We start from the raw sequence: 25,739 nt of genomic DNA, 5'->3' as shown, positions 1-25,739 counted from the left end.
GAGTCAATCAATGCTGTGGCAGCTTCCCCGGCACACACCAACCAGCACTTTCCTGCTCCTGCAGCCGACCAGTCTCGTTGAACTCTATTTGCGTTTTGAATTCCATTTGTGGATCATAAATCACTTTCCACACTTTTTGCTGTTCAAACGATGTGGTTTGTGGTGTGAAACTTCGTATTCCAGCCCCGGATCACGGTTGCAATTGTTCATAACTAGTGGCACCTCTTGCTGATCGGGTGTCTCCTTCTTCGGTTGCTTGCTACAGCTTTCGGCTTGCTCCATTTGTATTCCCCTCGGGTTGAGACTCCAACGATCAAACACCATTGGAAATCGAAAACCTGCTTCAACCACAAACCATGGATATTTGTTATACATGCAGCATGTACATTTTAAATGGGGAAATGGAAGAGGGAAAACGAACGAAAAACATAGCTATCTGCATCACCTAAACCGATGCTGGGTCAGGAATGAACGATCGAATGAAAGCGACCTCAAGAAAACCCTACACAGCTGGCAAATGGAACAGATGAAAAATGGTCTTTCATTTTGCGAAGGAATCAAGCAGCTTTCTTCGCCTTCTGCCTGTCGCAGCCCTGAGTCTGTGGGTCTGGCAATCCAAATCCTAACGCTCGAGGTGCCGGTAGAAGCAAAAACAATTAAGTTGGTCGGTTTATTTCATGTTCGCAAACGGGAAACGAACGAACGCGCGTTAAACGAACGAAACCCAAGAAACCAACGAACTGTACCGACCATTAACCACAACAGAAACTTTGCAATAAGAAGCACTTTGTCAAGCGCGCACGCTCTGCCACCGGGAAGGAGCGTTGAGTAATTATTTACACTACACGAGTGAGCGTCAACGTACCAGCCGGAACAAACGGAGTCCTCGGATTCGTCTGCGAGTGTTTCTCGGAACTTTTCTGTCATCCACGACCTGATTTTGTTATCGTTTGCTGCTGTTGTATCTAGCGGATTTGATTGAATTTGTCGCAGGAAATCTCGGTGAGTGAGGCACCTAGCGCTACCGGGAAACTACACCATTACACCAAAATGACAATGTTTGTGAAGAAACAATGACAGGGGGGGGGGGGGGGGTTTGTTTGCTTCCGCCGAACCTGGCTGAGAGTTATTAGAAAATCAGTTCGTGAGAAGCAATTAATAAGTTAAAGCTATCTTGTAAGATCTGTCAGAGAAAGCACTTCGTTTGAGCTAGGCTTTTTTTTAACTCATGTTGATTTAAGATTATTTTCATAAGAAACAAACAAAACGTATATTTTATAATGCGCTTTTCAGTTTATATTGAGTTGAAAGAGAAAAAGTTGCCAGTCATCGAAACAAAGCAAGTTCGTTTGCAGGCCCATGCGATCTGTTTGTAATTAAAAAGGGCAGCTTTAACAACACCCTTTTCGTTGCCTTCAACCCTTCCAAAAAACGCAATGGAATGGAAACTGCATCAACAACGCTCTTTTCACACCTGACCAGTTTCGTGGGCAACAGTTTACCGTAACAACGGTGGGTGAAAAATAATAAATACTCCAATGCCAAACCATGACTACGATTCAAGCATGGAAAGGTGAGTGAACGCATACAACACTGCACACCGAATATAGCACCGAAAAAGGAAAAACTGAACCGAAACCACAACCGTTAATGAAAAACATAATCAACGAACGATGGTAAAAAGAGCTCCAAACTGTTTACAGATTGATTACCGTGTTTGGGTGTTTTCTTTCGTTCCTTTCGGGGACGCGTACTGATTGGTTTCCATTTTTCATCGCTTTTGGCTTATCTCGGATTTTGTTTTCATGCAAGGATGAACGAATTTGTTAACTTTAAAAGTAATCGGTTGGCATATTTTGCCTTCAAATTTTATTTAACATTGAAATTGTAAATCAAGTGATTATATGGAAAAACTATATGCAGCTGCACAACTACATGGAACTTTGGTTGGCCCTTTGACGTGAAATGAGAAAACCGTAGGTAAAAAATTATCTCAACGTTTGAATGGGCCTCTGAACCATCTGTAAATGCAAGAGAAAAGGAAGTGTTACACAAATTTTAAAAATAATATAAATTTTATTCGCTCGTTGCTACCACACATACTTACATTTTAAAGAATCGAGAGTGTAGAAAAATCGATTTATATGAAAAAGCCTCGAGTGCCTCCTGGATTTACGGTAGCTCTCTGAGGTAGCTCCAGTCGCTTTGAAGCAAATTTATTTTAAAGATCTGCAAACAAGAGAGAAATAGAAAATTTAAGCAATCAAGATAATTATGCAGAAAGAATTAAGATTTATAAATAATTGTTGGAATTCATAAAGGACGAATTCAACATGCTAGATCTTCTTAAAATATTTCGTTTGAAAAGCTCTTGAGAAAGCTTTTTTGCTGCTAAAAGCATGAATTGCAAAAGCTTTGCTTGAGCTTAAGCTAATGTAATGTGTAACTAACATAAAAATAATTTAAATCTCGGTACTCAAAAAGAGTTTCACATATAGGACGAAGGACAAAATGGAAACAAAAGAGGAAAACATATGAGATAAGTTACGTCTTTTGTGTGCGCTCATACGGGAGATGCAGTGTTTTCCACCGGAAGTGTTCATAACTCATCCGAATGCCGTGTGGAATGGCGAACGTGCCGTGTGCGCGGCATCGGATAACGCTCTCCACCTTGCTGGGCTGTCGGAGTTGCTGGAGTGGCTGTACGGGGAAAATTCACTGCATCCCCACAGGGTGGCACACTTCCGAAAAGGGGCAAAATGGTGTCCGTTCCTTTGGACAGAGAAATTAATTACCGTTATAATTAACTAGTCGCCATTCGAAGGGCGAAAAGCGTGACACTATGTACAGGACGATGCTGACACCGACGTAACTGAACAGAACGCAGACCTGGACGCATCGGAAAGGCACGTGAAGCACAAACAGAAGCAGCATTAGTATTAGATAACGCGTTTAGACACTAGCAACTAGACTGAGTTGCACCGGACCGGACCACCGAACGTGCCTCGTGAACACATCGAGACACCGAGCGACAACATACATCGCCACGAGGTTGATCGTGTTCCGCGTTGCCGCCGGGTCACAGTACTGGGTGGTAGCTTTCATTAGTAAACAGAGCCGGCCGCTACTTACCCAGATCTCTTTGGACAGTGGATTGAGGAAGCTAAACACGCTCGGCTTCTGCTTGACCGGCCGTTTGATCATGATGGAGATGCCGAGTGACATGAACGGTTTGGTAAAATCGATGACGCGCTCCCGCTCGGACGTGATGGTCATGGGAGCGATGGCAAAGTCGGCCTCCTTCCGCACCAGCTCACCCACCATCCCGTCCCAGCCACCCTTGACGTCGGGGTTTTCCGAACCGTACTGACCATCCTTCACTATCCGCAGCTCGTCTGTTGCGTGAGGCGTTGAAGAGAGAGAGAAGAGGAGAGAGAGAGGAATGAATGAAAAAGGATTCAATTTGAAGTTCTTGGTGCTGCCACCTTTTTGCATCAGAACTAGGGCTTCATCGGTGGCTTCTAATTTGGATGAGCGGTCGGTAAGCGTAAAAGCAGTTTCCGGCGTAGGACACTGACAAAACAAAAACTCTTGCAAAAAGTGTGAGACATGGGCGGAAGACGACGAAGAGCGTTGTGAAAGATCGTCCACCCTTTTGGACTTCAAATGAGGATTGCGTCCGTATCTTGAGGGCTAATTTGAAAGTTTTCAAATATAAACTTTCGTGGGAAGACACCGTAAGTGGGCTTTTCTTCCATGCCTTTTTTTTCGACCACCAGGGTTGTCTTTCGTGATGAGAGAATGGAAAAAGGGCTTCATGCAATGGTGTGTGTAATTGTGGTCAGCTATAAGACATGGGAAAAACTATAACCGAGCGTTCGGACAAAGGTCGTTTTTGGAAGGGTTCTGCATCCCAAAGGGGCCTTTAAATCGTTTGATTATGCTTTGATTACCTAATGATAATGTATCCCTGTTTTTGAGTGGTACATGTTTAAAAATTCAGTATGGGAGGGTTGGAGACTAACATTCATCGAAGAAGAAAAGATTATTGAAGGACATCAAATGAAATAAAGAACTTGAAATTGGTATTTTCGTATTGTTTCCAATCTTATTCTTTTTCCTTGGCACTGTTACCTCGAAAGGCCTCCTGTGACTTGATTTCACCAGTAGTTGAATAATTACTCCTGCGTACTGGAAGGCGATCTGGATGGGATTTGCACGCCGGTTCTTCCGTTTGAATACTGAACAAATTATAAGCTAATCAAGCCGACAGGCAAGTGGTTAATGAGTAATTATAACATAAAACCATAAACCACAACCCATGACCATTTCATCCTCTACGGACTGTTCCGTGTTTGTTCACCCTAATGCATGGCTTCCGGTCACAAGCAAAAAACATGATTATAATAATCCATGATAACTGCTGCCACCGAGTGAAAAGGGTGGCTTTAATAGACAAGTCTTTTCAAAAGCCTGAGTGGCCTTGAATGAGCTGGTTACATGATGAGGCTTTGCTACCCAGTGCCACGTTGAATTGCTGCCTAGAACTAAGGGACTTTTAAACACAGGGAGCCGTAGTGTGGGGTTTCTGCTTTGGAGCAGCATTTATTCCCATTGAGTTCTTCATTAAGGAGCACATATTATGTGAAGTGTGTTCTGCCATTCGTTGAAGCCTGTTTGTTTTGAATTGTGTGCGTTTCATGGTTTGATGTGGCGGTAAAGACTCACTATTAAAAGTAAATAAGCTACCTGACTAGTCATGCGTTTATAACTTTGAATGTTTGTTTATTGACGTAAATAAGTTTATGCCAGTGTTGAAGGCAAAATTCAAGGATTAAAAACTGATTTCTATTATCAACAAATGTAGAAATTCAGTAGCGATGGCATCATAGCGAGATTCAATAAGAGTCTTCTCTGAGAATTTATAATATCCAGAAGCTTGTTCCTTCAAAAAATCTTCCCAGGTACCGATACCGATAGGTGCAGTGTAGGATGGTAGACCTGAGTTGGTAAAATTGATTTGCAAACATGGTCAAGCCAATAGAAAAACATGATCTCAACGTTTACTTTCCCTATGTTCGGGACATACGCCCAAGGCTGTTCAACTCGAAAATTATGTCGGTCCAGGTGCCTTTTCGCTAGAACGTACCAGAGACCCCAGGAAGGGACGAGAAAGCAAAAGAAAGCGAGTGAGATAAGCAAACGAACTCTGTATACGTACAGTTGATGCCGAGTTTTTTCGCCACCAGCTCGGCCAGATCCTTGCAGTAGCCCTCGAACCGTTCGTTCGTCTCGAGCGTCTCGCCCGGCTCGGGCTGTCGCAGCATGATGTACGGCTCCTCGATGATGGTCGTCACGATGTAGGTCTTGTTCCGCTCGTAATGCATGTCCGTCTTGAGCCGGGTGTACTTGGCGACGACCGGCGCCAGTCCACCTTCGTCCGACCACTCGGCCACCTTCACCATCGCACTGTTGACCGTCATCTCGACCACGTGCAGCGTGTAGTTCTGGCGTTTGCCGTCTTCGTTGAATCTGATATCACCGGTAAGGCCCGATATTTCCACCTGTTCCCGGTGCAAATGTGGTCGTAAAATGGGTCGGGCCCCGGAGCGTTGGCGATGTACCCGACCGTAAAGCAGTCAGATGTAGTGTGTCGTGGTCGTCCGTGGCCGGATGCCAACCGTGCAATTGTGGTGTCGGTAGTAGCCGGCGATGATGCCAATAGACGGGAGAAGGTGTAAAAGTTGTGCCATTTGCAAGAACGATAAGCAAAAAGAGAGAATCAGCGGATTTTATGGCAGAGAGCGAATATAAGACGGCGATATTAGCCGACACCAGGAGAAGGAAGCATTGGTACGCAACAAACGCAGCGCAAGTGATGGTATAAATAAGGACCGGTCGCCATAATAATGTATCATGGGCTCATAAATCCTAGCTCGTTTTGGCTAGGGAACACACCAAGGTGAGCCAAACTATGCTACAAAAAGAGTCACAACAAGACTCAGTCACTGTGGCACAGTTGGACAAAGTTATGTTGAATTTACAAAATTTAATAAGAACGTTAGAAGGTGTTTTCTAAGCTGTCTGAAAAATAGGTGAATAAAATCTGTCTGTCTCTTCATTCGGTCAGCAGAAAGGAAACAACTGCATCGCTTACCTTGCGCAGGTAGCGTGAAATTTTATCGCCATGCTCCCACGGAGTCACCCAGCCCTTGGATGTGTTGCAGTCCAGCGTTCGCGTTCCGTTGGTGGGCAGGTTGAACGGTTGGCCTCGATTGCGCATCGTGTACGCCCGGAACTGGTCCGGCTTTTTGCGCATAATCTTGGAGAACGCTTCCACCAGCACGAACACGGCGTCGTACATGAGGGCAGCCTGGGCCGAGATCAGTTCCTTGCCGGCGCCCTGCGATGTGGTCGGATCTAATCGCTTCCATCCATCAAGAAACTCCTTGACGTACTTTTTGCTCGTATCGACGATTCGGAAGCCGGTGATATTGATTGCCCCGTACTCGATAACTTCGCTCTCCCAGCGATCATCCATCACCTGCAACGAGAGAAGATGGAAGGAGCGAGTAAGAAAGTGAACGAGAGAGGGAAATGGAAGTAAGAGGACTTGGCAGATAAGGCGAGTGATGGGTCCACAGATAATGGTCGGAAAACACGCCATGGCTCTATGAAGGAATGTGGGTACTGTGATAAGAAAGATGGCTTCTGTGCAGTTCAAGTTTAAACGAACTAGGAATGATTTTATGTTTCAACTTTTACAGAATGGGAATATCTTTCAAGAAGTGTGATTCAAATGATGTTAAGTAAGAAAGACTTTATGCCAGATCCATTGTTTGATGCCTGAGAGCTCTAATATATTCCATAAAAGTTTGGAATAGTGAAGAACAAAACACGGAACCGGAAAGAAGTCTCGGACATGAACTTGCTAAACATACAACCTATTCAACCGTCTTTTCCAGAAGCAAGACAGCGCACAAAAATTGGTACTGGCTAGCAACAAGGCTACAGGAGCATCGATACCGTGCTTGTGCAAGTAGCCATCAGCATCTACATGTGCATGAGTGTAAAGATAACAGATAAAGCAATGCTCGGGCCTGTGACTTGCTCAACCCGGCAGCCGAACCTCCGGCCAGCCATCAACCGTCAGTAGCAGCAGTATCGACGACCAGGGCGAGAGACTCCCGTTGACGGAATGAATGCGGAAGAGCAGTCAATTTATGTTAAATCATATAAATTGACTGGGGGCAGGTTTGTACCGAGTTTCACCGAGTCGGTTCTATTGAATTGGTGTGTGCGCCCATCGGGAGAAGTCGCTGGAAGTTCATGTTTGGCCTGCACGCACTTGATTCGCATTTTGATTTCGGTTCCGGTTGGGCTTACAATAATATGAACAATCTGGTGCAAAAAGGGGAAATCGTGTGTGTGCGTTTGTGTTCGGGCATAACTTGCTGCTAGCTACCGGGTGAAATACGAAACACCGATCGAATAAATCCCAACGATTGAAGAGAGATACACATATGGGAGCGAGAGAATGAGACAGAATGCTTTATCAGGAATCGTTCAAAGTTAGTTCCGATCAATCTCGTGTTCTTGCAACGAGACGAGCATCCACAACACTCTGCAAAGCATCTCATTTGATTTTGGGGATGAGAAGCATTTCGGGGATGGAAAGCTCCTGACCGAGGTTGCGATAAAAGGCGATGTTAGATAAGATGGTAAGTGATAGATGGAATAGCCATGCAAGATAAACGGTACATGATCAACGAGATGGGTCGGTCGAAGGTCGTTAGTAATGGCCGTTTCGGTAATGCCAACGAAGCCCAGGCGTATCGTGTTACATGCAGAGCATCGGCTGTATGAGTATGTTCTACATGGGAAAATGGCAGTTTGTACTATCAGTTTTTTTCCAATTTTTGCTTGGGAAATATGTTGGGAGTGAATAAAAAGCGATTGAAAAGTTAAAAAAAAATGTGATAAGCAATAATAAGTCCAAATAATATTTGATGGTCTTGAACACTGTCGTACCGCATGAACAACCAGGCGTCTCCATCGAATCGTGAATGTCAAAGGGTAATTTGGTTGAATTAACTGCCTGGAATATTATTCGTTTTTGCTTTGGAAACTTCCCTTTCATGTGGTTTTCTCCCCGTCATATTATATCCTTTGTTGTGTGATGCATTCAATTATCTTAAAACATTAACCAAAGGTCGGCCATTAACGCTTCGGTATGCAGTTAGGTGTTGAGCAATGGAAGCACACCAGCGGAATCCCTTGTTTGTGGTTTTGAGTCACATCGAAGTGAATGAATGAGAGTCCCTTTTTCTCTTACTGAATCCAATGAGCGCAGCTGAAACTGCACCACATGCTGCACCGTACGAAATGCTTGTGTCATTACGAAGCTAAGTGGGTTGGCTGCAGCATGGTTTAAACAACCCGACCGTGAATGTTATTTCAAGCGACTAAGAGAATTTCGTTCGGTTCAGCGATCGTCTAGCCGTACGCAGCATCCTGCACAGAGGGGCTGTTGTTGTGTGAAAACGATCAGTAGGACAAATACATGAACAAAACCGGCACCAACGAGCTCTTGCAGCGTGTTGTTGTGTCGTTCGGCCACATCGACTGTGGTTTGCCAGTGAGGCGCACAAGAAGCAATTAGCAACATTCCGATAATGGTGGAACGGGCGTCTCGTTACGATGGAAGAATTTCCGAATGTTACAGCTTCGAACGTTATTTCCTTGGAACCGAACTCAACTGTTTAGCAACATACGACATTAAATGGTCGACACAAGGCTACAGTTTTGATGAAAACAGTCTTGGTTTTAGTTCCAGGCTCCGAGTAACCCCAGATTGTTTATTGTAACGTGACCTTAGCTTTTCCTTATGGTTTTTTCTTCTACGTTTCTGTTTTGGGAGGAAATCTGGAGATGCCCCAACGGTTCCTTGCATCGCTCGGAATGATTGAGTGAAACACGGCTTCGGGGAGGGTTCGGTCGACATTGATCGCTTGTTGAGCAACGGATACCAGCAGCAGAAGCAACATTTTGCCTCGCCATATGTTACCTTCACCTTTCCCGGAAGCGAAAGGGTGGTTCAAGGAAGGAAACGAAACTAGGCTTGTTTGGGAATCTTGTTGCGGTAAACCACTTTCGGCTGTGTTTCTGGCGTCGTAACGCGACAGGGTGTGGTAACCAATTCGGAAAGCTCCTTCGAGTGCAAGGTAAACGAACATAATTTATCGATGCTGATGACTGTGATGTTCATGATGATGATGATGATGATGATGACGGTGATGATGAGGATGAGGGCCCTTTCCTTCGGGATGTTGACGTGATTGCAGACCATCAAGCTAACAATGGCTTACCGCTACCACTATCAGTAAACTGATTGCAACACGCATACTGCGAGCTTGTGTTTGTGTGGGAATGAATCTTGATAGCGACCATACCCCGTTGCTTGAAAGAGACACCATGAGGCTGACGGATAGCTGGGGAAAGCGTCAGCCTGAAATCAGATATTTGTTGTACTGTAGTTGAGCCCTTGTGCAGTTTGTTGCAAATTGCTAGAGCTCAAGCGTGCTTCCCTTTGGTCAAGGACCACAACAATCCTCTCCGTTCGCAATGGAATGCAAATAGAAAATTTCAGTTGAATAAAATTCAATTTGTTTCAGCTGCTACTGGAGTGGGGTTCGTCTTGCATTTGTGCACAGGTTCAGTTTGACCGTTTATGTGGCGCGATGCAAGACCCGTATATATGGACATAATTTCAGAGGCAGTATTCAAAGCCAGAACATTTGCGGGGGATAGAAAATCGTATGCTTATTTGAGATGAGAGTTTAGTTGTATTCATTTCGTGGTATCTTGGGAAAGGGGATTCTGATATAAGGCTTTTGCTGTTGGTCTGTAGTGTCCAGTAACAGATGAGCACATGATTTATTTAGCGTTTGACTTGCGGTTAGTTTTCATTGCTTTATTTTGTGATCTAGCCAAACACGAGACTATGATATGTAAGGTCATTCTTCTACTCAAACAATGACCAACTGGATCAGCCACAAGAATACATAAAAGGTAAAAATTTGGAAGTTAACCTGAAGCTTTTGCCATCCCACTATGATTGCGACTAGTCAACTTCATCGTGTGTTCTAATTCATTTTGTGACTAATTGTATGCGCTTCATTGTGTAGAGAGTGAAAGGATGGCAGTTGTTCCCGAAAAAAACATCAGGAATTCCGATACTCATCAGCTGCCGTCGAGAGATTTTCGTACCAACACAACCTTGAGGTGGTTAATGAATGAAGCATCGGTTTCAACCTCGTTGCTCATGGTTAGATGCTCTCTTGTTGCTGGAGTAAACCATGTTCCCGGTCACCGCCACATCATGCCACCACAGCAAGCAAGCTCACACCGTGTACATGCTCATATTCTTTTTCACAACACGTAAGGAACAGGTCGGGACGGTTTCCACACTCACGCCAGCACCGTACGAAGGCGAAATGTTGACATACGCTGGACGGGCGTAATGCTCAGGCATGCTTTGAGCTGTATTTTGCTTATTATGATTCCTGGAACAGGCATTTTTCGGGACCTGGGCATGGCCCACTGCTACTGACAAATGAACGTCACGCTCAGCATTCGGTATGAAACTAATCCTTTTCGTTCGTTTCATTCATAATCAGCGATGGAGAAGAATTGCTGCAAATGTTGTTAATTCTTTCGGCTAGCCCTTTTTCTGCAAACGGATGCTCCTGCTCATCGCAAGAGGTTCCCGAGGACTGAATTCCGAGAAACAATAAATAATGTTCCCGGTCCCGAATAATTCATGCACACTCTGAGGTGGCTCAAGTGCAAACGACCCTTCGCCTAAATTATGATGCGCTCTAATTGAAATATTAAATATGAAGCAGACAACAGCGAACTGGTCTTGCAGCGACGAGCAGGTATGTGAGCTGACTGTACAAGACTCTCGTGGTTGAGCACGTACACAACAGCATACTCTCGCTCAGCAGCAGACGAGCAAACAGGGTCTTACAAAGGCAAATATATTACGTTAACTTTAATGAGCAGAAGTAGGGCAATGTGGTTCCGTTCTCTGGCTATGGCCGGATGAAGGTGATCCTGTCCCTTTCACCGAACGCTTCCAGATGATTGAACCATTTAACGAGCGGTATAATGGGAAGTGTCTTATCCTAGGTCCATCCGGGGGTCGATTCTAAGCCCAACACCAATATCAACGCCACACACACAAACTGTACATGTGGTTGTGTAATATGAAGCCTTTTAATTGAAGACTACCTTCAAATAAACCACCGGAGTCAACCTGACCCTTGAATCCCTGGTTTCGTGCCGGTCGTGTCTAGAGTTTGCTTACGTTTAGGGAACACACCTTCTGTGTCGATGTTTGCAAAACGCATTTAAAGTTTATGTTTATATAATATCCTGGTGAAACGGATTCCGTAAGACACTTTCGGAGGACAAAATGCTCAGATTTGAGAACTTGTAAAGTGGTGAAAAGGATTCGACAGCAACGAACTTGGGCTTATTACGAAAGGACAGTTAGGTTTATTTTAAGAACAATCGGCACTCAAGCTCAAATTAGTGGACAGAATCACGCCATGAAGGTAATCTCGTTGGGATCTCCCATAAATTGGTTAATGTTGTGGTGGAAATACTCTAAATGGAGACGATGTCTCACCTTTAAGATAGGGTTCAAGGGATGTGGCCATGATCCTTGTTACATCTTGTCAACGATAATCACCCGAGAGTTAAACCTTAGCTCAGACTGGCATCAGTTTCTCATATGAACTTTCATTCAAACTAGTCGCAACATTGGAAGATAAATCGCATCAAATAAAGCTTCAAGCATTCCCCATAATTATCCAGGGACAAAAAAATACATTCTATTCGTAGAGCTACTGTTGGTTGCTACTTAATCACTGGTTGAGGCAATAACCTCCCGTCACTATTGTGATTGGCGTACTCATCGCTCTTGCTGAGAGTGACTTCGTGGATGTAACGTAGAGACACCGATGCACCTTTTCCCTGATACAACGGGCAATTATTTCTGACTGTCAGTAAGCACGCCCAGCTTTACCAGGACCAAAATGACAATAACTGTTTCTTGTCCTAAGAACGCACGCTATCACGGTGAACCGAGCGCTCAGCTTACGTACTCTGCCCTCGAAATAGGAGGTAATTTCATGCAATGTTAAACAGCCGGCTAGAGCAACCTCCAACAGCCTCCCGCTGCAATCCTACCGCTCGATAGTGCTACTAAAGGGAATATCTTACTCGCTTGCCTCTTGATGGGTTTACAACACCGGGGAACTGGCAATGAAACTAGCAGCCAGCAACGACGCATTAAAGGGGAAACTGCTGAAAAGCTCTCATCAATGCTCCCGCATCGGGCGTGAAAAGGGCATTAAATTTGATTTTGATGGCTTTCAGGGGATGCATTCGTACGAGAATGCGACGTATCAAAGTGCTATCAAGAGAGCTGTGTTGGTGTGTAGGGTGTTCGGTGCCCTTGAGTAATCCACAGCTCGCCGGATTAAGCCGTACGGGTGATAAAGGTTGGATAAGTGGGAAGGCATAAAATCAGTAATGCTAGTTTTACTGCCCACTGTGTTGCCCCCGTGTTATGTTCAATGCTAGAAAAAGGAGCCGTGTAAGTTCCTTCCATCCTTGATTATCCGCCATGAGAATCTTGGGGTTGTTGGGGATTTCTTTGAATGTATGATCACACCCGAGCAACAGAGCAATCACCGACCAACCACCGAGTATGTTGCACTTCTCCCTGCAGTTAGAACCCGTGGGAAGTTATTTTCCCATCGACTTGCTTCCAACGAACAACAACCCCTTCGAAATGAAATTGAGCGTCCGGACAGTGCACCATCAGACCAAGGAAGCATGGGAAAAGGAAAGACGAGAAAACTAATCACAGCTTTCTATTATTAATACTCTACGAAATCAGTAACTGAGGCGAGCTGGAAACCGGAGACAAAGGCACTGGATAAAGTGTCCCGCATCGACCTACGCAATCGGTGGCAAACTCAGAGTTCGATTTGTATGTAAATGTTTCCTACTCACTGGATGTGTCACCCTGTCAGAACATGGTAGAGCGGGAGAGGGAGAGAGAGGCCAGAACTACCTCAGCAGCAGGAAAGAAGAACGAAGCACTTACCAACCCACTCAACAGATAGTGGTAGGTCCGCTTGCCGAGCGTGATGTCCCGGACGTGACTGACCACGATGTCCTTGGCCAGCTCGGTACTACAGTCGAGGACGATGTGCTTCCGGGACCACCGGTTCAGCTCCTCGATGGTGCGCAGGAACTCTATCGCATCGCTCACGTTCGCTATCCGCTTGACCGTCTCGACGTGAAAGGTTTCGTTGCCTGGCCGCAGTCCCTGGTAGATCTGTTGCAGCCGCAGCAGACCTGAGAGAATGAAAGGTATCGAAACAGAAAGAGATAATTGTTAGAAGAGCACAATAAAATACACATACGGCCTTTTTGTGTCCCGACCATCCATACAACAGAAAGAAGAACTTCAGGAGCTTCGGGAGGGACAAGGCCTCACACCTCAAGCCCATTGAAGCGTCCCAAGGCGGACAGAGTGGCGGGAAGCAGGGACGCAAGGCGATGTTAATTGACAAGTGTAAAGGTAAAAGTGTCCTCTCCAGGGTGGCTTCATGAGGCCCATTACGATGCGTATCCTTCCAATCATGCGGCTCCAAGGCTCGGTTCGGTACGGTGCGACTGAATGTGGGACAAATGGGCTTTACTCCGACACATCGGGCTTATAGCTCAAGGGTGACAAATGAAAATTGGCATACGTACAGAGAATAAATTGTATTGAATTAAAGCCTTAGGCAGTGTGTTTTCTTCCGTCGACCTCCGCCGAGACCGTAAAAGGATAAACCGGTAAAACCGAATAGGTGGATACAACCCGACGGAATCTGATAGACCGAGTTTTCGAGCCAGCAAAAAAGCAAGTCCCCTTTGCGTTGAGTCTCGACTGCATCTCGGCTGCTTCCCGGTCTCGTTGGATGTTTCGGGAAAAAATGGAGCTCCTGACGGGTGACTCTTGGGAAGAAAAGGGATCCCAGAAGGGCTTAGTGAACCTGTGCTAGAAAGTGGTGTAAGGAGCACGGCGGTTCTACCCAAGAGCGAATGAAATTCCAGTTTTACTTCCCCGTGCGAAACTACTATCACCGTTCTTGAGGATGGTTGTTTTTCGCTCTGGCCATTATCACCAGCGCTATTAAGATGAACGAGGCAGGCCAAGGAGGGGTGGAAACACTAGGCGGAAAACAATACTTGAATTCGAAGGTACGAGCGTGGGTTTCAAGCGTCGAGTGAGCGCAAAATGGGCAAGGGAGCATAGAAATAGACCAAGAAAAGCCCTGGGAAAATATAGCCGTTTACGCTTACTGCTGGAAATATTTTCTCGTATTCTGTCCAACTTCTCCTTTGGTGGAAGCCCAATTTTCTCGAGGAATGCTTCCGTAAGTGGCATCAGACTCACCCGCAAAAGCTGGTGCACGGAAGCGAAGGACATCGTGTGGCGCGTTAAAGAATATGAAAACGGAGTATGAGAGCAAAAGGGTTGATAAAGAATTCGAGAGCTTCTGGAGCCGAAAGCAACTGGCTCGCTCGCTTACAGCAAAGAAATGAAAATTCACCGCCCAGGCGCACCGATGACTGCTTTCGGAACTCCGGAACGTAGCGTTCCGGGTGGAAGTTTCACCAACATTCATACGTAATATCCGTGCATGACAAAATGAAATAAATTAAATTAAATTGAATTAAAAGTTGCTCAGCACGACGGCACAAAAGGGACGCGCGTGACCTTTTTCCGGGGGAGTCTTTCAGCTAAACACTAACAGCGCGAGGGAGATAGAAAATGAGAAAATGGAACAAGCAAAATAGAAGAGGGAAAAATGGAAGGCCAAACCTCCAGAATAGATTGTTTGTAGAAAAAAAGTTCATGCTTAAAAGCAGACTCGTGGTTGAATGATGTTGAGAAAAGTAAATTTGTGGTCGCGTTTGCGGTCTATGGCTTGTGGTGAACGTGGGTTTTAATGTGACACCAGCACTGTGAAGGCTGTTTTTCCGGTTGGAGATTATTTAGATGTGATGGACTTTATGTACTTCGTATTTTTCAGTAACTACAATATTAAAATTAACATTATTATACGTATTTGAAAAGGATAGTTTTACGCACTTATATAATTTTGAAACATTCCTTCACAGAATCAAGTGTGAAAACCCGTCACCTGATCCAAGCACGTGACGAAGGTTTATTTGGCGATTAATTAGACGATCGCGATTTGTGGCCGAGAGAAAAAGGAACGCAAAACACTGCCACACGTTTGAAAATATCAATCACAGGCATACCTTACAAATACTTTCAGTAATGGCCGCCGTATCTCCAAGCGGCGGCCCGTTTGAACCCTTTTTTCCGAAGTAATTAAGATGAAATTGATTGAATCGGGAAGCATCAAAAGGACGTTTTAGATGTGGAAAACTTCCCGGAAGGATGGCGAAAATTAAGCGTGAACATTTTGCATCGGGCGGTGTGTTTTTGTTTGTTGCCAGTTGAGCCAGTTGGAAATCGGTGGATCGGTGGAGTTTTTCTTCCATTTCTTCAATGTTTTGTCTGTCCTTCGTTTCTTGCTTTCGCTTCCTCTACTTCGAATCGTTACAGTTTTCCGCTTTGTTCTAGTTGGATATTGTCGCTTGAAGGTCGAAATGATTGATGAGTTTCGGTAACGAGTCCAGGTTGAAGATATTTAATTTAAGAAATTCTTTGCTAAGTAGAACATCGAACCGAGATAACAATTTGGGAAGTATTTCGTTAAAGCATTCGCTGGCTGGATAGTTTCGAAAAGATCACAAAGAGGGTATAAATTGCAATTAATAACAAAGCCTTGTCAACTTCACAAAAAGTCAAATCAAGACAGGTTCTGGGGTCAAGAATAATGCGTTTGCTTCTAGAACGATGGTTAAAAATTAAATTGTTACCACACCTACGGATTGAAGCGATATTGATTTAAAAGAATATTGGAAAGAATTCTCGATACAAAGTATCAGAGTGTGTGTGTGTGCGGTGACATAGATTCATCGAGCATAAGGATCCTCGCCGCTCATCCTTGAGGTGTTCCGGGAAGACTAGATACGAAAACAATGAGTTCGTTTCGGAGCTGGGATTCGGAGTCTTATCGAATCCTGGAAACATCCTCAAATCGAATAACATCACAAATTCGAGCCTACCAGCCCCTCCAACTCCAGGGACTCTCCAACACCATGCCTCTGTGCTAGAATCACAAATCTCCCTATTACAGCGTACTTCGATCCCTTTGGTACAACCCAGCTTCGATGCGGAAACCGAGAACATCGCCTCACTGACAGTGTCCCAGGAGTTCGGGAAACTCTCACTCTCTCTTCCGAAACGTCCCTGTGACGGTGGTTTGTGCGTTGTCCTAATCCGGCTTTTTCAGCTTTGGTACTTCGCTTAACACCTCGACACTAGCTGTCGGAGGAGAAAAGTCCCCATCCCGCACAAAGTGTTCTCACACTCGACGCAGTGGATGAGGTGTCAATGATGCAGCGTAGATGTGCTACTGTGTAAGCTCGGTGCTATCAGGCGAAGAAGGAGGACCAAGAGGAAAAAAAAAACACACCCCAACTCTGCACGATAAAAACGATGGGGGGAAAGTTTTCGCTCGCAAATTTCCTTCCACGACACAGTAAAGCAAGGGCTTAGTATTTCGGGGAGAACCCTCGGATGGAGTGGGGAGAAGAAGAATTGTGGGATTATGGTCGGGAAAATAACGGATGAATGCGGGAAAGAGCTTATTTATTCGGTTGGTCGACATTCTCATACTAATTACATCAGGCGAGAGAAAACACCGCACCAGCAGAAGCAGCAGAACAACTGGCGACGACAACCATCAGATCACTGAGCAATGTGAGCGAGGTGTCAAGGTGTGTAAGTGTGCGTCTTGTGTCTCTGTGTGGGTTCCTGATCATCGGACGCTTTGTGTGTTTCGGTTTGCGAATAGTGTTTCCGGTGTGAAAAGTTGTTCCTTTCCCGAGCCCGAGAGTGTTGCACAAATGCAGCTGAATAGCATTGGTACATCCTTGCATAATGCACCCATATACCCCATTGGACCAGGACCGAGCGGGCTTGCCAGGACCAATGCCTTATCACGATGTGCTGTCGTGCATAAAACAAGGAAATGATATACGAAACCAGTTGGAGTGAACATGTGTGTATATTCTTGCGTTGGGAGCGTAGATAAGCAAATGTCCTTTGTGTGATACTAGTTACTTCCAGATTTTGGCATTAGACTTCTAGTGAAATGATTATTTTATAGAATTAGGATTTCTTTTATTACTGATTTCATTTATTATATTAAATATTTCAATGAAGTGGATGTCCTTTTTTTGTTGTCGAACTAAACAGAAAATAAGCGAATAAAACTGTTATTAGCTACAGACCTTACTTAACGAACGATACTTAAAGACGATATTTGTCCGATGTAACCAATCTGTTGACATTATCTTTAAATTGGCCATCCAACCGAAAAGCAATTTCTTATGCTGATGGTTTGCCAACAGTCCTGAGTGGCTTTTCCCGCATCATCATCATCATCCATCCATCCAGGCGCTAGTCAATTGAATAATAACCCATCATGTACCCAGCAAGCACACAAACCACTTTCCTTCCCGAACACGTACCCAGTTATTGGCCAGCCCTTACGCTCTCTGCGCTCGAATGTTTACACTGCGCGTTACGTTTGTCTGGTGGCTTTCAAGGGAATTCGCTTTTTAACGATTTGCTAGCGAAAATATAATGGTACGCTCGCTGTTTGCTTAGTGTGCGGGAATTATCCACGCAAAAAGATGCTGGTATTACCGTCCACAAAGCTCTCGAATGGGGTTTCTCTGGATAGCTAGTTCTGGGAAATAGTTTAATATGGTGGCATGTCTACAATACCAGATTAAGATTTTTAATAAGACGAAAAACGAATAAAGAATCGTTCTTCTTCGTCCTATATCAAGAGCATGCGTTTAATGAATAGGTTCAAATTTCAGAGGCAGAAGTATTAGCAAAACATTATAGATTAATAAAAAAAGCATGATCCCAGCAATAAATTCAAATTGAAAAACATAATGATGAGTGAAAAGGTTCTAAAATATTTACCTTACAAATTATCAAAGTTAGTTCAAATGAATTTCGTAAGTGGAATGTTTTACTATTCAGAACTGGTGAGTGCTTATAATAGAAGTGCAACGTGTCCAAGGACTTGTTGGTTATCGATTAATAGAGCTACAACGAGCTCAAGGACGTGCTGGTTGTCCGGTAAAAGTTATTTTAACTTCCAAAGCTACAGTTCGGTAGTTTGATTGGTTTCCCTCAGCATAGAGCGAATATTTATTGAGAGCATGTTTTTTTAAGGCCTCAATCGTCGGTATCGTGGTTTCAGGGCAAGAAAACTTCACTCGGTAGGAATTTATGGCCGATGAAAGTTGTTCCTCCGGATTGTTTCATTCTGTTGCACTGATGCAGTGGTGGGAAAGGCTTGCAAAATGAGGAAATGCCGACTGAACTTCATTGAGAGGTTGGGTTGGGTTGGACTGGGCAATCCATGAGCCAACCACCCTGGGCTTCGTCTTTCGATCGGTGTTTTGACACAGTCTGCATATGATAGGAATGAAATTGGATGTCAGTGCGGTGGATTGTGGCGGCTTGTAGGGGCACATTGGAATCATACATAGTCGCAATGCATGATGAACAGGTTGATATTGAAGGAAAATATTATTTCCATATGCTGTGGTGCGTCTACCTGGTCTAATCATTAACAAACAGACGGTACCTTCTTCGGTGGAACATATCATATTTCTAGCTTAAGTCATCGTACTGGGAAGGCAAGGAAATAATACAAGTTTGAATTTCTATGGGGGTTTCCTTGTTCTTGTTAATTTTGGATTATATACAATTTCTTGGGCTCAGTTTGATATCCACATCCATGGGATAGAATAAAATGTTCTGAATCAACACATCTGGTTTAAATGAAACGTGAGGCACTACGGTTGGAGATTTTTTCTTATACCCTTCACGTGTGAGAATTAAATGCATCCTTGCTGTTCACCAGCAACGGTTGAACCGTTCAATAAATAGAAAAAAAGTTCAGAATGCATTGTGTGTTGTGGCTGATTGCTGTTCGCTCATATAACCAGCGCACTTAGTATCGGCTTCAGACGAATCATGAATCTTCTATCTCTAGCTTGATGGAGATACTGTATCCTCCCAGCCAGAGATGACTCAGTTCTATACACTAGATTTCGAAGTCTTTTTTGTGATAGTAGACTAATACTGGATCTCTCAAGTTCATGAAACAATGAAGTTCGATGAGAAGTACTGTTGGCCATGCTTTGTTGGATGGCTTTGTTGGATTCATAGATGAGATACGAAATGATGGATGGATTTGAAGATTAAACATTCAAACTACTTGTTTTGAACGATTTTTTAGGTAAACACTACCGTTCTTCAATAAAAATTTAACATAAAGGCGTTCTTCAGAAACTAGACTTGCATCAGATATTAACTCATAGCTATAGGCCATATTCCGGTATGCGTGAAATTGTTAATCTAATAAATTCCCTTCCGGAGTATTTCATAACCCGAAGCACACGCTGTTTTATGAGGTTGGTGTAGACATGCCATGCCGAGCACAACACCAACTCTCTTCACCCCCCAAGATTGACACGTCTTCTTGACACCGATGACGAGACAAGCCTCGATAGTGTGCACTTCATGATGCCTCAGGGCAACGCGTAAGAAAAGAAAAGCCAACGCCAACTTACCGTCGTGCGAGTCGTACATGTAGATGATCCGATCCCAGCCGTAGTACCGCACCGTATCGATGATGGCCTGATAGTAGTCGGGCCGCATGCTGATGGCAAAGTCGAGGAAGCCGGACGACGGGGTGAGCACCTTCTCCGGGAACCAGGGCGTCACGAACGGCATCTGGAAGGTGTTGCTGTACGAGTGCAGCGTGTCGAAGGAATCGGGCGAGACAGCTCCCAGCATGGCGAACACGCCACGGGAAAATTGATTGCAAACTGCGTGGAAGAAAACGGAGACGGAACAGCGAACGATACAGTGTTAGTGGATGTTTGATAAATTTACTACTTCGCATCACGTGAGACAGTTACGGATGATCAAAAGTTAGCTGGATCGGGCCGAGCTTCAATGAAAACAGCGTACCGAAACATAAAACGAAGCTGAAATGGAAGTTCTTGTGAGTAAATAAGTTTTTATCAACTGCGACACAGGTGCTTCGGCGTAGGCTGGGGTAATATTGTAAGACAAATTGAATTATTATCCAAACATTCAGCCCGAAATGAGGCACTGTTCTCTCTCTCTCTCCCACACGAATCATCCCAGGGAAGGTAAAGGGCTCGGTGATGTTTTTCTCCGAGGCTAAGGACTTTGATGCACGCCACACGAGCTGAAGAAGCGGCAGAAAATAATCCCATTACCGTGTTCACGCTCTCCATTTATGCCTGGGAATTACCGTATTACGGATGTGTTCTGGATGTGCTGTTGGGACTGTCTGTCGGCACCATCATCAACAAACCCCACTTTGCACCACATAACGCGCTGATGAAACAATATTATATGCCTCCGGAGGTTTCGATCCGTTCGGGTCGAAGGGATCGATTTTATTGAATTGTCGCGGAGCGTAATTTGGCAGTTTGATTAGCAGGATAAGCCTGATGGAGGATGATGTTGAAGTTGTTGGAGGAACTTAATTGAACTACAGTGCTCAGTCGTTTATGAGCTGTTTTGGTAAAATGTAATGGAAAGTGATTAGAAAATATAGTCGTGGGGGGTCTAGTCTATATTTGAGGCTTTCTCGTGGAGCATAAACATGAGTCGTTGAATATCTTCTGGATTATAACGCAAGGAAGCTTTTTTCGCCATGCCTCAAATAAACGAGATTTAAAATTAGAAGCAAACGAACTGTTTCAGCACACTGTTCTACCGTGAAATTTATAACTTCCAGCAGACTGATAATTAAACAAGAAACCTCTTATCTGCTTCTTCCTTCCCGTGTGCATCGTTAAAGTGGCGAACAAAGCGCACCGCATAAATTATAAACCCTTAATTGCTTTTGGGGGAGCCCGAGAAAGCCTCACGGAAAACTCTTTTGTTCATGTGCTCGTTATTCAATTAATGCAAAACAAGATGCCTAAATTTAATTTCATTTGCTTTGAGCACTGGGCGACGGTTGTCTCGCACCGGGAAAGCATGTACCCATAAGGAGCATGTATCCAATATTTTCATTGCCATGCGTTGCTCGGTTTGTTTCTTCTTTTTCTGCCAGTGACGAGCTTTCGTTCCGCTCGACAAACACGCGGGCCGGGCTGGAAGAATTCAATTTATTTCTTCGCTCGTTTTGGCAAAACATTCGCTCAAACCGTGTGCAAACCCACATGAGCTGCTAGGCTGAAGCGGGCGCGTTTCGTTCGAAGAGCGTTCTTTTGCCGGAAAACTGTCTCGTAGGTTTTCATCATATATTATTGTTTTGTTTGTGAGGCAACTTAAAACATTGGCAATCGAGAGAGAGCGTTTTAGCGTCGATTCATCGCCACCCTTTTCTTGTTTTGTTGGTTGGAAGTGATGTTGCGGCGGTGGAGTTGAATGTTATTTTCGTGTGCGACGGTTAAGTTTCGCTCGAGGAAAGAATCGATGGGAGTCTTTTCCTTAGCAGGCAAGACACCCTACAGAGGAAAGTATCTGTTTCTTGACACACAAGAGAATGTATGTAAGTATTTATTAGGTCTATTCTTAGCGCTGTGAAGCTCTGCGACTCTTTGAATGGCATGCTCGTTCGAAACAAAGGACAGTTTTGGTCGTCAACATCGAATGCCTTGATGTAAGGCACTGAGCGACAGGCGTTCAGTGTTTCCGTCAAACGTAGCGTAGCATCGTATCGTGTTTAGATTGCGGTTCGGAGGTATCACTCCAAACAAAATTAGTGTTGTTGATTTTCCGTCACTCATCGTCATCGGAAAGAAATTCAATGATCACAGGATATCGAAAGGAAAAGAGAAACAGATGGGACATTCAAATTTAGAAATACTTTGTGTATAAGTTGTATCTTTCATTTAAAATAGGTCTTTAGCGAAAGTGCTGAAACTGTCGACATCACTGCTTTTTTTGCACCCCGTTTTTGTAAAGATCTTGTTGAGAAACATAAAAAGGGACAGGAAGCGTTCTCTGGTACAAAGCTTTCAAAAATCAGTGAAGTTATCAGTGAAGATCGTTCCTAGCGTGAATTTTATCTTTATCGTTTTGAGGAAGATGGTCCTGTCTATGAGTTGCAACATCTAATTGATTTAATTTAACTGATGAAACGTCTTTGTAAGCAAACCATCCGCAACGACATTATTGATGAAATAAATAATATTCACAAACTTCAGCATGACATTATACAGTACTCAAAAAGTGTTAAAATTTCGTTATATTTTTCAAGAACAATTAAATATGTTTTAACAGTAAGAATCCGCTTTTGGAATATATTTTAAAAATTCATTCAAAAATACAAAAACATATCAAAAATGCCAAAAAGATATTTTCGGCTTAGAAAAGCTCTCCCAAAATACGCGCATTCCCTATGATATCTGACAACAGTCAGGAGATTACTGCCGAAAAGGAAAGCCCAACAAAACATCTGAAACCCCTTTAAACTGACACCTTCACGGACGGTGATTTAAAGTTCGTCTGTAGATAACAGGATCAAAATAGAAAATATAAACCAAAAATTCCACAGCACTAGTGTCATCTTCTGGCAAAAGTTGTTCCGTCTCCAAAATAAATGTGAGTATAAATCCCGATCATGGAGCATCAGACATGGTGTACTTAAGGAAGACACGCGAAGACAAGGAAGGAAAATATTTTCACTACCAACCAAGCAAGTGGCAATACCTTTTGAGAGGTTTCCCATTACTCCGCAGTGAATGTGAGTGAGAAAACACGGAAAGCTGGCACGGCGTGTTTGGTTTATATCATGTTTCGTTTGGTGTGTCTGTCTGTGCAGTAATGTTTCGAGCATGGTCGAGGTCTGCATTACAAGTACGCTCGATGTCGGGAAACGTTATTGGTGTGAAAAGTGAACTTAAACGAATAGAGGGATTAAGCGTAATGTACAAATGAAGAAGAGAAGCATCGACCGTGCATCGTACAGGATACGGATGGCTGGGAAGGGATGGCTTCAGTGCCAAAGAGTTTAAGCCGATTACCGAAGCATAAATCACGTTTTATCTCGAGGAAGCACTTTAAGCCGGAATGATGAAGCACTACATAAACAAAACGTATTTCATCGCAACACGAGAAAAGGTGCCCACAGCAATGTGAGTTTGATTGCAAGATGTAAAATTCTGATTTTGTTCCATTATCACGATTAATGGTGGGGAGATGAAGTTCGTGACGTGAACTTGTAATATATCAAGTAAAAATGAATTTAAGTCTTCTCCAATAGAATAATACGCAAATAAAGCTTTCTTGTATGTACTTACCATGAAAGGTGATTTAGATGGGCGAAGAGCAACACCAATTTTCGAAGTACATCAGCAGCTAATTGCTACCAAATTACCGACAATGTTTCTTTCGCATTCGATAACAAATCAAATTGAACCAGCAACGCTGTTGCTTGCAGCTCTGGTGTTTAATGTTGAGAAGGTCGGCCTCATTTCCCATGTTTTTAAGGGTGAATGAGCTTTTCGGTTCCTCTTTACACGCTTTTGCCACAGAGATGTACCAACACTGTATCTGCTACTGTTTTACCGGTAATTAATCGATTTGCTTTACTGTGGAAGACGTCCTTGGCATATAAATTGGATAACACAGCACTCTTTAATTAACACGAAATTGTCTATGAGGACTCTATTTAACCAGCACTATTAACATTCATTTATCACAGAAATTGATCACCATCTAAAGACACTGATTTGAAGCGAAACGATGCATTCAGCTTCTTTTTTTTGTCACTACTTCCCATCTGTTGGCATCTTCCGAACCGGGTAATGCCAACCGTCTGTTTCGGTCAGTAAGCCAGCAGCACACGGCACAAAACCGTACAACCGACGAATATGCATCGTGTTGTACTAAAAACTGCCAACGTCGCTGAAACGAGGACGATTCACACCATCCATGCGCTGAGAGAAGAGCCTTGGGTGAGAAAAACCTGCATCCACGCTCATCACGGCAGCATGAGCTGAGAACGATCCTGCCCAAATAAGAGCACAATGTTTGCTTCTGTTTGAGCTACCGCTATGCTTGTGAGGTATGACAAGATAAAGAGTTTTTTCTTTACTCAAGGCATTATTCAATAAAGGCTTAAGCTAACGATTAACTTGTTAGAATAAATTAATATTTCTTTGTGAAACATTCTTAAAAAATATCATAAACAAATAAAACGAGAAAAACTCACTTGATTTTAACGGCTATAAGGTTAACGGCTTCCCCTAACTTCATCAAAATTTGATAAAAAAAAGTTTAATAAAGAATAAAAATAAATAATTTACAAAAGTTTAACAAATGTCCTGAATGTGATAAAAATACTTTTGTTCTGGTGAGTTTTAATTAACCTTTTTATTGAATCGAACAAGATGAGCTCCAACGATCAAACAGCAAATATAATCCCAGATTTTGCAATCAAAGCTCTTTCTCTCTTTCTCCCTCTCTATCTACAATCCTTATTAGCATAATCGTTTGCATGCAAAGTGATTGGCAATTGATTATCGAAAGGAAATCCGCCAAAGTTCAATTAATGTAGACAAAGCGCTTCTTGAAAGAATCTTTTCCACTTTCACGCGTGTACCGAACAAGATTTTACACAGATTTGAGATTTTGGATTAGAGCCGAAAATCAACAGTAGGAAGTGTGAATGAGGTTTTTTGTTTGCTTTGCTTAACCCCTTTTGCTACGCCGAACATGACTTTCCGATTTGCATAACAAGGCGAAAGGCTTTACGGCATTAGCTTGCGTTTTACTGGCTTTCTTGATTTGGCGATGTGTTCTTAAGGCAATGGGTTGATGTTTTGTGAAGCGAAGGCATCTTGACAAAAAACGGTAACACAGTTTTGAGGACGATTTTGGCAATTTTTGTTGTGTTTCTTCCCAACAGCATAAATAAAGCGAAATTTAAGCATAAATTCCCTATAAATTCAAATAGGGAACACAACTTACACAATTCATTGTGAAGTAAGCTAATGAATCTCAAACTTGAACCGAAGCGTCAAACAGCCATAAAATATTACACAGTAAAGATTGTGCCCGTCGGCAAGTAAATAAACGACAGAACTTTGCCCATTAAATGCGTGAGAAATGGAGAAAGCCTTCACCCAATAACCATACGAAACCATCCCATATGTTAACTCCAGCTGTTGTGGGAGCTTGTTAAGCGAAAACTGAGAGAAGCACAAAAACTGTAAAAAATTAGTTCAATTCGTGAAAGTGGTTAAGAAGCAAAATGAAAAATGATTCACATATGATAACTTTAACGTTGATAATAGCATAAAAAATAAATAAATTTGTTTCATTCAATTATCAAAAATCAAAACCAGAGTTGAACTCAACATTTGCTTTAAAATTCTGCTATAAACAACGCTCCATCCGCCAAGCATAAAGTTGCTGAAATCATTATTTTTCCCTCCGTTTT

General features: G+C 43.4%; 1 protein-coding gene across 2 annotated transcripts; it reads right to left on the bottom strand.

Annotated features, from left to right (window-relative positions):
• Nucleotides 1–1,600: 1,600 nt before the first annotated feature.
• Nucleotides 1,601–24,189, bottom strand: LOC118509036 (glutamate receptor 1-like). 2 transcript variants are annotated; one of them, XR_004905835.1, is made up of 8 exons: nt 23,596–24,189; nt 19,876–20,133; nt 13,184–13,437; nt 6,158–6,544; nt 5,222–5,564; nt 3,133–3,395; nt 2,108–2,229; nt 1,601–2,021 (listed from the first exon to the last, which is right to left on the bottom strand). XR_004905835.1 is itself a non-coding variant. In XM_036049076.1 (8 exons), exons 2-8 carry the CDS (start codon nt 20,099–20,101, stop codon nt 2,222–2,224), a joined length of 1,575 nt encoding a protein of 524 aa, XP_035904969.1. In that variant the 5' UTR covers nt 20,102–20,133; nt 23,596–24,188; the 3' UTR covers nt 2,119–2,221. The 2 variants fall into 2 exon arrangements, 1 of the variants encoding a protein (XP_035904969.1); XM_036049076.1 differs by lacking the exon at nt 1,601–2,021 and adding an exon at nt 2,796–2,889 and having other exon boundaries at nt 2,119–2,229; nt 23,596–24,188.
• Between the last annotated feature and the right edge of the window lie 1,550 nt (nt 24,190–25,739).

The sequence above is a fragment of the Anopheles stephensi genome, chromosome 3 (genome assembly GCF_013141755.1).
Source record: "Anopheles stephensi strain Indian chromosome 3, UCI_ANSTEP_V1.0, whole genome shotgun sequence".
Taxonomy (NCBI): domain Eukaryota; kingdom Metazoa; phylum Arthropoda; class Insecta; order Diptera; family Culicidae; genus Anopheles; species Anopheles stephensi.
Note: the sequence above shows the minus strand (reverse complement) of the source record. Positions and strands in the feature narration are given on the sequence as shown.

Excerpts from the sequence above, each read along its gene's own strand:
- LOC118509036 (XM_036049076.1), bottom strand. The coding sequence starts at position 20,101 with ATGCTGGGAGCTGTCTCGCCCGATTCCTTCGACACGCTGCACTCGTAC. Across the intron at positions 5,565-6,157 it reads TTTCACGCTACCTGCGCAAG|GTGGAAATATCGGGCCTTAC; the intron begins GTAAGCGATGCA and ends CACCGGGAACAG. Across the intron at positions 3,396-5,221 it reads GAAAAAACTCGGCATCAACT|ACGAGCTGCGGATAGTGAAG; the intron begins GTACGTATACAG and ends CTCACGCAACAG.